This window comes from Neomonachus schauinslandi, chromosome 6 (assembly GCF_002201575.2).
Source record: "Neomonachus schauinslandi chromosome 6, ASM220157v2, whole genome shotgun sequence".
NCBI classification, from domain to species: domain Eukaryota; kingdom Metazoa; phylum Chordata; class Mammalia; order Carnivora; family Phocidae; genus Neomonachus; species Neomonachus schauinslandi.
The window spans coordinates 24065361-24077368 of NC_058408.1; the positions used below are offsets into that span (position 1 = coordinate 24065361).

A 12008-nucleotide genomic window follows, 5' to 3' on the forward strand; every position below is an offset into this window, starting at 1 on the left:
AGGGGCTGGAAGGGGGACTCCTTGGAGGCGGGGCCAGTGACAGCTCCCGGGTGGTGGCACCAGGAAGAGCAGCTCGGTCCCCGCCAGGCACAGGCCGGCGGCAGATACAGGTTGTTCTGACAAGGCTATTTATAGCCTCTGTCTCGACGTTGCCGGGATGGGGGCCCTAGTCTCTCAGCGACCGGGAAACACACAAATGCCTTTCCCTGGAGACAGGAAAGAGGGATTCCCTTAGGAGCTCAGAGGTGATCTGTCTTCGGGTAGGAAGAAAGCATCATCCTTAGGGGTCCGAGTGGGGTCATGATAGGGCAGAAGGTTTCTTTGAAACACCCTTCCACAAGTGGCTCTGAGGGAGAGGACGGAGCCGAAGATGGGACTAAAGGCGGAACAACACTTCAAAGGACAAAAGACAGAAGCGTTCGGATGAAGCTTCGCCAGCTCCCCAGCCGAGCGGGCACACAGCCCTTCACCCCCAGACCTTGCTCCCCAGACGGGGCGGCACTGGAAGCAAGTCTGGGCTGAGGAACGCTGCCCTTCGGCCCAGATCTTCTCATCCAGGGGCTCGGCGGAGGCCAGGCTCAGAGGGGCCATGCCCACCATCCTTTCCCTTCAGAAGCATTCATCCTTATCGCCCCGTGCAGGGTCCAACAAATGAGTTTCTTAGAAGGGATTCCTGCCCCCTGAGAGCTTCTGTGCTGGGGCAAAATGAGGTAGGGAGACAGGCGGAGGCCTCATGGTAGGGAATGGATTCAAGAACTAGACAAAGTAAAGAAAGAGCTGATGTGGGCACCGAACCAAAGGAGTATTTTCAGGAGTGATGCTTTGGGAGGTGGGGAGGAGGACAGAAGGCTGTCTGGGCCAAGGAACAAGTAAGTCACCCACCATCCCCAACCCCACCCCAGCATACTTTATTACAAGATATTTCTATCTCTCCCAAGAAATACCAGACACAGCTACCTTTTTCATTTGCCAAGTAAAAGAAACCCCAGCTTTGCAGTGCCCTTTCGTCCTCCCCATTCTGCCAAAAGCCCACCTTCTGGGACCAAGGGCTCACAGCCTGGCAGTAAGCACAGCAGCTAAACTCGGTTTTCAAAACAGGAACCATTTCCTCCCCAGGCAGAGCAAAACTCTCTAGAGCAATGGTTTTACCTCAGCTGCATATCAGAATTACCCGGGGAGCTTTTCAAAATCCTGATGCCCAGGCTGTACCCCAAGCCAATTAAGTCAGACTCTCTACTTGTGGGCAGGTACCCACATTTGCTAAAGCTCCCCAGCTAATTCCAGTGTGCAGCTAAGGTTGAGAACCACCAGTCTAAAGACCCCAGACAGCTGGAGTGCCTGTGGGGTGGGGGGTGGGGGGCCGTCCACACAACAAAGCAAGAACCCCAAGAGACAGCAGGACACCTCCCCTCGGCAGCCATGCTGTTCTGCACGAGCCCTATCTACAGCCCTACCTACTCCTGCCCCCAACCCCCCAGAACGGGCCCTGCTCCCCAGCCTCATGAGGGGTTGCCCCAGATAGCAGGTGCTGGTTCCAGGGGCCCGTTTTAGTTGATTCTTTCAAACACTGATATCAAAACCTTTCTTTTGGTTCTTGGGTGTCTTCTCACAATTAAAAGGTCCAGTACATTTTCGTGATGTCAGAACCCAGGAAATGCAGGGCCTACGGGCAAGATGAATTATTCACAAAGGAGGCCCCAGAGTCAGGTCTGGGGAAGTTTTTGGTTAATCTACCCATGTAGGACTGCTAAATTAATGATGAGCCTGCACACACCTGTGAAACTTAACAGCTCACTTCTATGAGCAGTCCCTGTTAGGCAACCTCTCCAAGGACCTGGCTTGGAACCCTCTCATCTAAATAACATAACAAATAAACAGCTCTGCCACCACTCCCACCAAGGATGATCTGTAGCAACTGGGAGGGTGTGGCCCGGGGACTCAGGCATGCAGGGTGCCCAGAGTTGCTGTAGGAACCACATACAACCCCATTAGGAAACACATACAACCCCCTTTAGGTTACCCCAACCAAGTCAGTAAGTTAAAACGGTAGCAGGACAAAGACTTAGAGAAGGTTTAGTTTGCTTCTAAAAACACCCTGCACCTCTGCAAAGTCGCTAAGTTTTAAGATGGTTTCGGGCCACTCACAATACGGAAGTTTCAACCTATGCATGTTTATCCTACTGGGTGCCATCCACTTTCCACCCAGAGCTTCAAAGCTCAGGCCGGGGGAGTGACACAGAGCAGTTGCCCCTTCACCCTCCCAGGCACAGGTGAGCATGTCACCACACCCTGAGCCAAGAGCTGTCCCCAAGTCATAGAGAGCCATTTTGAAAAGGTCCAGGCCAGGAAATACTGGAAAGAGTATTAAAAAGAGAAGAGTGTTTGCTGGTGGTCCCGGAAGGGCTCCGGATCCAACCCTTGGTACGCTCAGCCGAGGAGTTCAAGAGGGTCCCCAGGGCAACTGGCCACCCGCTCTGGTAGCACATGGCCTTGCCTGTTGACCAGGATGGAGGTTTCCCTTCTGGACCGCGGAGGTGATTTCATCCCCACCCCCCCACCCCCACCCCCCCCCCCCGCAGTGAAAGGCTCTTGCATTGGATCATGATGTTTACCTTGGAAGGATGCTTGCTGTGCACATTTCTGAAGAAGGTGGTCTTGGCAGTGAAGAAGCAGTCCTCCAGTTCCTCCTCCAGGCTGCAGTACCCACTACTCATGCTGCTGTCCACCGTCATCTAGCCCGCGGCCCCGCGAGGCAGCGGGCGCGTGTGAGACCAGCCGGGCTCCCGCGGCGGCCGACGGAGGGGGGCGGGCCCCGCCCCGGGCCCCGCCGGGCGCGAGCTCCCAGCCCCGCGGCGGGCTGGGGGGAGGGGGAGTGGAGTGGAGGGGGTCACCCGGGCAGCCGCAGCCGGCACCCGCCGCCTCGGCTCTCAGGCTGGGCCCGGAGCGGCTCGGGCCGCGGGGTAACCTGCGCCCTTCCCCGCGCGCCGCCCGCGCTGCAAGCTCCGCGGTGGGACGTGGGCGCCCGCCTCGCGCGCCGCGCTGCCCGGCTCACTCGGCATCTGCGGTCTGGTCCCCTCCGCCCCGCGCGCGGAACGCCATCTCGACACCTCCCCCGCCTGCCCGCGCCTTTCCTGCCCCTCGCCCTGCGCGCAGAGGAGTCGGAAGCCACTTCCTCTCGCAAGGTTCCCCAAAGCCCGGCTCGGCTGTCGCGGCGCCCCTCCCCCCGCCCGCCCCTGGCCCGCGCCTCCCTGCCTCACTGGGTGGCCCTGGATCCCAGGGACAGGTGGACCTGGGGCACCAGAGGTCAGGTTAGGGATGCGGGGAAGGAACAGACCAGGACGCACCCGAGGGAGAAAATTCCTTATGGCCTTTCTTCATCCCTCTGGAAACAGCTCATTCTCATCACCCATGATAGCTCATGTTCACGGAGTAGAATGTGCCCTAAGGTCGTCGGCGTCTCTCCTCCCTTCCCCCCCATCCACCTCCTCATCCACTCCCACATCCCCCATTCACAAGGAGCCCGGTCAATCAGAGTGGTTGGAGAAGTAACCGGAGAAGAAGAAAATCGATATCTGGTCTGCCTGGAGAAGCAGCAATATTTTAACTTGGAAACGCCTGAAGAAACTGCAGGGGCCCCATAAGCATATGCAAATCATATGCAAAGTGATGGCAACCTGGAGCGCAAGCCTCCCCTTCCACGCACGCACGCACGCACGCAGAACCTGACCCAAGGGAAGACTTGGGGATACCAAAGGAGCCTGCACACACCAGCCAGGTGATTTGTACTGTTTTCCTGACAGTCTGGCCAGGAGGGGGTCTTGCCAGTTCTTGTCATTCCCATCAAAGACGGCTCATGTACCTGTCCCGGTCAAACTGGATGAAGGAACATCTTCCTTGACTAGGGTTTAGCCCTCCAAGCAATTAGGGCGACACTCCCATAACTTTTCAGACCACGTTTGCACAGCAATAGCAGTTAGAGGTACCCTTGCTTGCAAAACTCCTGTGCCTGGTCATTTAACTTGCCCAGCGGCCTTGAGGTAGACATTATTATTCCCATTTTATGCATGAGGAAACTGAGGCTCGGAGTCAGACAAGGAGGGTATGTGTGCTGGGACTCAGACCCAGGCCTGTGCAACTCCAGGGCCCATGCTCTTAGCTACTGGGACCTACAGTCTTTCCGCAGAAATGGGACTGTTCTGGTGCGCACTCTGCCATCTTTCAGTATAGTGGGGCCTGGAGTCCCAGGAAAGGAAAACAAAGCCTTCAGAGCCTGGCAATGCTGGGGTCATTGTGCTCACAGAGTCTGATGGCCTGTGGTCCCCAGAGTGTCCCGGAGGGTGGTCAAGAGGGGTTATCAGGACTCTCTCCAGGTAGGTTTGCATGGCTTTCCCTGCAGGTCTGAAACAATCCAGTCCTGGGGAAGCGCAAGCTGGCCAGAGGGCTAGACTCAGCCCCCAGATACCAAGCTGCCAACTCCATTTAAGCTCCTGTTATTTTTATGAGGAACCCCCTCCTTCCCCCACCTTAGCCAAATCTGTCAGTGCTCAGGAGGGTTTCAAACTGCAGCCCAATTTGGATCCATCCTCCCACACAGTCTTTTTCCCAGAAGCCTGTGAGCGCCTGGCAGGTACGAACATGAGACAGCTGAGAGCTGCCACCCTATCGGGCTGGCCACCCTGGGCTCAGGAGAACGGTCCACACCAGCAGCGGGATACGAAGTGCAAGCAAGCAGCTGGGGGTGGGGGCTGGAGTGAGCTACCTGGGGAATTTCTGGGGGGAAAGCTCACATTTTATAGGGTTGAAGAACCTCTCTCTGGCTTTGTCTGGAACAATCTTTTCTTCAAATGAGTATTTTAGAGGCTGGGTTTTTTTTTTTTTTTTTTTTTGGTGGGGGTGTCCCCAGAGACAGCGGTTCAGGCAAAGGAATCCGGTATTAACCTCGCCAGTACCTCCAAGTCCAATGCCGAATGATGAACGCTGCAGAGAGGGGGCTCTGCATGATCCTCGGGCCATCAGCAGCCTACCTGCTTTGTCCAGCCAGCAAAGAAACACACTTTGCTTTATAAAAGGAACCTCCTGGCTCCACAGGAATCCAATACTTAAGAAAAAACAGGCCCCAGGTTCTTTGTGGCCACACTGTGTCCTTGGAGTCATGCAGGGATCTCTGCAAAGGAACTGCAATGCTACCTATTCAAACTACATATTCAAAATGCGCAATCTTAAGAGACAGCAGGTAACAACTGGCAAAGTATCCCAGGGGTCAGCATGCATCTCTCCTTCTGAGCAACACGCCAGCTGCCAGACCCAGTTAGGAAAAGTTCTAAGAGACACTGTGTTCTTTTAGGGTGCTGCTCCATGCCATTCCAAATATTATGAAAAACTAGTGTCTGAATAGGGCTTTTTACCATTCACTACTTAGGCGGCTCCAGAACCTTGAAAGCAGATTGTTATACCAATTTTACAGACAGGAAAGTGAGGGAAGTAACACGTTCCATCACAGCTCATGCTTTCCAAGTCTCTTCCCTCCTAGTTAGTGTCTTTCCCCACCCTGCTCTACCCGTCAATGACTCCAGGCCTGCAAGGGAGCCATGAGTAAGTAGTCAGCAACACAGAGACTGTGTTGGTGAGGACCCAGGGACTAGAAGAAATCTGCAAAGATCAAATACAATACAATAAGCTGGCCAGCCTCCAGAAGGAAAAATCCAGACCGAAGTTCCAGGGCGGGACGTAAGAGAGGGAGACTGAATTCCTTTCAGTGTCTAATGACCCCGTCAGCACCTCTTCCCTATGAATAATCAGCGCTGAGAACCTGGGAGAGGGGCAGAAGGGGCAGGGGAATGCCGGAGCCTGGGCAATAGCCTTTTGAGCCTCTGGCGGTGAACACACAAAGAATAGGGACTGGCTGGCTGTTCTTGTCCCTGAGCCCAGGAAGAAGTGTCCAGACCTTAGGCTGCAGCCTCCGGAGCCTTAAATCCAAGGCATCGTGCCAGGGTTCAGAAAGCCCCACTGAAATGGTGAAATGGGTGACTTCCCTGGCTCAAAGTTTCAGATGATGAAAGACACTATTTTAAGCTTTCTTCCTTTCTCAGATGTGATCCTGACATGTGCCCAGATCCCCTCATTTAATCCACCGCGTGGTTCTACGTGTTCCAGAAAAGCTGTATCATAAGACTGGGAGTCAGGAGCTGCTATTCTTGCCCAGCTCCAACTCCAGCTTGATACGGCATCTGGAGCAGCTTTGCACTCCAGGATTCCTCAGCTGTCCGGCTGAAGGGTGCCAGGGCGGAGGTCAGATGTGGGGCCTTGTGACTTAACGGCATATTCAGAGGCTGAAAACCAGGGTGAGGTGCCACTCGCCTGCTGAAACAGAGTTTGAAATTATTCTTAGCGGGTATGTGCAGGCCTTGTACGGCTAGCTTTGTGTGTATCGTTTCATTTAATCCCCACAACAAACTGACGAGGACGTTGCAGCTATTATCTCTATTTTACAGAGAGAAAAAGGAGGTTCAGGCAGGTTAAGCAATTTGCACAGAGTCATACAGGCTAAGTTAATGGAGGAGCCAAATCAACCCCGCTGGTCTGACTCCAGGACCAAGTTCTGGAACACTCTATAGTAGTACAGTACCCCGTGATTGCTCCCGTAATACCTTCGGGCCTGAAATCAGAGGCCATCACAAACTAGGCAGGGACTGCTCTCCCAGTCTGCCTATGTCCCTGTCTTTCCTTTAGCTCGTTGGGATTTTCCAGGGTCCAGCCCTTGACTGTCTTCTCGTCCTGCCCACACCCCCTCCCTGCGCTGGGAGCTTTGTCTGATGTCTGCCAATGGTATCAACTCTACCTCACAGACTCATAACTCAGAGTCCTCTCCCTCCCAGGTAGCTCCAGATGGATACCTGCCCCAGCTCACCAAGTACCCAGCGCTCCGCTTTGCAGCCTTGCTGGCAACCAGTCCAAAACTGAGCTTGCTATTCCCTGCCTCCCCCTCCACCTGCTCCTTCACCATTAGTACTTTCTAGCTCAATGAATGCCATGCAGGTAGATTTTTGCAAAGCCTTCTAGTAGTTTCCTTTGTTGCCTTCTCCGCCTTCTCCAAACTCACTGCCCCCTTGTTGGCCAAAGTCACCCTTCTATACTAAGATCTGATCAGGGTTGTTCTATCATAAAACCTTCTATTCAAATTTCAACTAATAATTATTGAATAACTATTACTCATTACTATGTGTCCAACTCTAGTTGCTTATTCTTTCAGCCCTTCATTTAAGAAATATTTACCGGGCACCTTCTACATGGCAAGTACCAGACTAGGAGTTCGGATTCAGGCCTGAATAAGACGTAGTCTCTGCCTCTTACCACACACACTCTAATAGAATAACATGAACTAAGAAGTTATATTAGAGTTGCCAAGCTCTTATACATTTCCCGATCTCACTGGATCGGCACAACCGTGCAAGGAGGTATTTTGCAGATGAGTAAACTGAGGCTCAGAGTGGTTCATTTACCCAAGGACACAGAGCAAGTAAACGGTAGGATCTGATCTCAAACCCAGACCCCTGTGTCTGACAGCTTTCCATGACGATTGTTGTCCTTCCTCCAACAACTCCCCAGTGCCTGCAGTGATGTTTCAAACTCCAGAGCGGGTCCTCAAGGCCCTTTAAGGCCCTTCCCAACCCGTGCCCAGCCAGCAGTTCATTCATACCCACCTCCGGCCACAAGACAGCCTCCCTCCTTCAGCTGCACGGAATTTGTTTCACGTTCCCGGCAGCTGCCCTGCCCTCTTGTGGTTTGTCTTGCTGTTTTCTCTGCCTGTCAGAATCCCCCAAGTCCTCCTCCTCTCTTCCTGACACATATTCACCAATCACGACCGGATCGCCCCCACCTTCCCCATGCTTTCCAGAGGCAACCTTTCCCAGATGCCCTGGGGGGGGGGGGGAGGGGGTTGAATCTTAAGAATTCCACTCTCCATCCCGAGAGCATCCTTTGACAGCATTATACCAGCTGCGCGGAGCCCAGAGCTCAATTTCTCCCCAGACGACTTCCTGTCATAAAAGGTGAGTGGCTACACAACACTTAGGTTAGACTCGCAGGAGATTCACTTTCTCGCGGCTTCTAGCCCACCCAGCACTTCTGTTGCTTGGCTGCTAGGCTAACAGCTTTGATAGGACCCTTCCACTTAAAAACCCTGAATGCAGTGAAATTAGCCCAGACCAAGAGGCACGGGTCCTGAAGAGCTCCTGCCAGCTCTGACTCAGGCACAGGGAGACTACCTTCTAACTGGCCTCCTCTCGTCAGACTAGAGAATCGCAAAAGATGTTTCTGACCAACAGTCCCCATCCCTCATCTGCCCCTCTCCAGGCAAGACCCGTTAGCCAGGTCAGTGTGGTCACCGGCATGAGACACGATCAACTCACCCGCTATGACACATAGAAGAGACCTCGCTTCTTCCTCAGAGAGACTCAGGACTGACCTGGCCCATCCAGAGGACTTGTCAGGCAGCCACTGTTTCGCGGGTAGCAGTAGGGGGTGGGGTTGTGAGGAACACCGGGAAAGGTCTCGGGTACTTAAGGATTACGAAAGAAATAAGCTCTAGAGCTCTGTCCCTCCTCAGATCCAGGTTCTCAGGTGCCTCCTCATTGGAAAGCCTTTCGGCTCTGCCCAATCGGAAACAAGCTCCGTGGGTTGGCCTGAGCTGGTCAGAGACGCCTTGGGGCAGCTCCTGTGAGAGGTGGCTGTCTAGTGGAGATGCATCACTGACAGCCTTGGCCAGCACTTCTGGCTTCTAGAGCGTGGAAGGAAGTCTGTGGAAGGTGGAGCGGCTGTCTCAAATGCAGCCGGGATGGAGCAGGACAGCTGGGGACTGGCTCCTGCCTTTGGCACATGTGGGTGGGCTGGCAACAAATGAGATAAAATGGAATCATAAAATACATTCAATTAATCCAAAATAAGATGGGGGAGGGGAGGAAGGAACAAAGAACAGAAAGGACAGACAGAAAAAAAGAGAAAGATGATAGACTTCAAATCTAATTATACCAATAATCACATGAAATGCAAATGATCTAAATAACCCAATTAAAGGGCAGAGATTATCCAATTGGATTTTAAAATAAACAAGATCCAACTATTTGCTGTCTACAGGAAATGAGTTTTAAATATAAAGACACAAATAGCATAAAAGTAAAAGGATAGATTAATAAATATCATGCTCGGAGTAATCAAAAGAAAGCTGGAGTGGCTTATATTAATATCAGACAAAGTAGATTTCAGAGCCAAGAATATTACCAGGGATAAAGAAGGTTATTTCATCATGATAAGAGGTCAATTAATCAAGAGAACATAATAATCCTAAATGTTTATGTACTGAATAATGGAGCTTCAAAATTCAGCAAGATAGAACAGTAAGGAGAAATGGGCTAATTCACAATTATTGTTGGACATTTCAATACCTGTCCTTCAGTAACTGATAAAAGAAGTAGACCACACGGTGTGCCTTAACAGATGTGAACTACTGTTGTTATCAGTCACAATCCAATGTGATACACCCTTGTCGAGCATTTCTGAGAGACCTCGGACCCCGAATCCGCGGAGAAGGCTGCAGGTGTCCGTCAATAGGGTGTGTTAGGGGGCGGCGCAGGGACAGACCCCGACCCCCAGGCTCTCCCGGCTTGCTTCTGGCTCCCCCGTGTGGAAGTTCTGGGTTCAGCACGGGGCCTTTGGGCCGAGGGTTGGGGCAGGAGTGGCCAGGGTTCTGGAAAGGCAGAGACCTGGGTATAGAGAGTCGGTGGCGCGCCTGCGGGAGGGAGCATGGGGCCAGGAGCCAGGAAACTCGGCTCTCCACGCCAGCTGAGTCACCACCACGCAGCAGCTGCAGGGGCTGACGGAGGTGATTCCAGCCGGGGCCCTGCTACGGAGTGACAGCAGAGGGTGGGGGGTGTGGGGGGTGGTGTCAGAGACGTAGTAGTCAGCACCCTGGGCGGCTGACCCACCCTGGAGCTTGGGAAGCCGCCTGTCTGTCCCTTTGGTGCGTGGGGACAGGGTCTTGGTCTTTCTCTCTATAGTGGGGAGCAATCCATAACTGTAAGTCTTGGAGCAAAAAGGGCCTGCCGACCACAAAGTCAAAGTGTCCTGGTCTTATGTCCAGGACGTAGCCCATCTTTCTAGTATTTCGGAGAGGTGGCAGAGCCAGATCATGAAGGATTTCTGTGCTAGTCCAGATTTGGATTGATCTCGGGGGCCTTGGGAAGCCGCTGCGGGTTTTCATCCCAGGAGGACAGGATAAACACTCCAGTAGGCCGTTGGAGGCGGCAGAGACAGCCCTGGCCTGCTACCTGGTGATACGCAGGACTTGGTCTGCACGCGCTCTCACACACATCTTCCCTGTGGAGCCTCGCGACCACCCAGCACACCACCCACTTCTCAGAGGAGAAACCCAAGGCCCAGAGAACCAGGAGGCTTGCCCTGGGTCACATAACCAGTACGTTGTCTACACAGTCTGGATCAGAACCTAGCTCTTCTACCACTGAGAAGCTCTTTGCTTTCTTTAAGAAAATATTTATTGCTTTAAAAAAAAAATTCTACCCTGGAAACATATGAGAGCATCAGTTATTCAAACAGCACTGATGCAAACAGCAAAAGCTGAAACTTGTCTAACTCTACCCCTTTGGACTCCTACCCATCCCCAAGGTGAAATCTCTTCATAGCTTGCCGGGTGGCGTCCAAGCCCTCGCTCTGCACTAACACACACGCACACACACACACGCACGTACGTACATGCGCAAAATACAGATAGGCTTGTCCTGTAAGTACCGTGGGGGTCTTGTTCTCACTTCGCACTATTCCCTATCATACATACGGATCCAGCTCTCCTTTGGATGAGTGCCTTAGCATTGGCTTGGACAGCTGGAATTTTCTTCCCAGCTACCTGGGCTCTCTCCACTGCTCATAGCAAGCCTTAGGCAGCGGCTGGACCCAGGGCCCTGGTCATCGAAGCACCAATGACCTAAGACACTAGCCTCTGTTCGCAGCATTTCCCGCTGACGGCATCTGAAACAATTTTAGAGCCGTGCCTGGCTCAATAGATATATGTGGAAGGAATCTGAGGCAATCCTTAGAAACACACTGTTCTTTTCATTTTAAAGATTAAGTATTGGGGCGCCTGGGTGGCTCAGATGGTCGGGTGTCTGCCTTCGGCTAGGGTTATGATCCCAGGATCCTGGGATCGAGCCCCGAATCGGGCTCCTGGCTCAGCGGGGAGCCTGCTTCTCCCTCTGCCTCTGCCGCTTCCCCTGCTCATGCTCTCTATCTCTGTGTCTCAAATGAATAAATAAAATCTTAAAAAAAAAAAAAAGATTAAGTATTAACGGAATAAAAAAATCCTCCGTACATCAAACCAGTGATTCGAGGGTTTTCAAAATTTCCTTTAACACACGTTTAAGTTTAATAAAATGAATCTATTTAAAGAGAAATGTTAGGTAAATAGTAGCGCAGGTGGAACATGGGTATGGCCAGGCTCCCAGGTGTGGAAAGTACCTGAGTGAGGTTTGGGAACTGCTGAGGGAGGGGCCGGGCTGTGCGGCCAGAAGCAGCCAGGATCAGGGAGGCTGGCTTCCAGGTGCCCCGCTCCTGAGGGGGCAGGGCGAAGGGGAAAGGGGGCAGGGCGAAGGGGAAAGGGGGCAGGGGGAAGGGGGAAGGAACCTTCGCCAGACAGACACCAGCCGACTTAACCCCGGGCTGTAAGTGCTTTGAGTGGAAGGAAGAGTGCTTACGATTTTGCTCGTCCTCTGCACATCCGATGTACCGAGACAGAAGGCAGAGCTGCCAGGAACCCCTGGGCTGCCGTGGGTTGTGAGAATCAACAGTTGGGGCCAAGACCTTCCACTCCGGGGGCGGCTTCCCCAAAGGCAATGAAAGGCGTAGACCAAACTGGCAAACTCGCTGGCCATTATGAGGGCACTGGGGAGTCCCTGAGGGTTTTTGTTTTGTTTTGCTTCGTTTTTTTTCCACCAGAGGAGCAA

The 12008-nt window shown here is 52.9% G+C and overlaps 1 protein-coding gene across 2 annotated transcripts in view; it reads right to left on the reverse strand.

Annotated features, from left to right (window-relative positions):
• Positions 1–12008, reverse strand: part of RASSF5 (Ras association domain family member 5) — a 64313-nt gene that overhangs the window by 25561 nt on the left and 26744 nt on the right. Inside the window, exon 1 of one of the 2 annotated variants that reach the window (XM_021686569.1) lies at positions 2613–2795. The exons of the other annotated variant lie outside the window; for it this stretch is intronic. Coding sequence (XP_021542244.1) covers positions 2613–2732 — 120 coding nt within the window. The 5' untranslated portion in view covers positions 2733–2795. Of the gene's footprint in view, positions 1–2612; positions 2796–12008 lie in introns of those variants that run through there. 2 annotated transcript variants of the gene reach the window in all.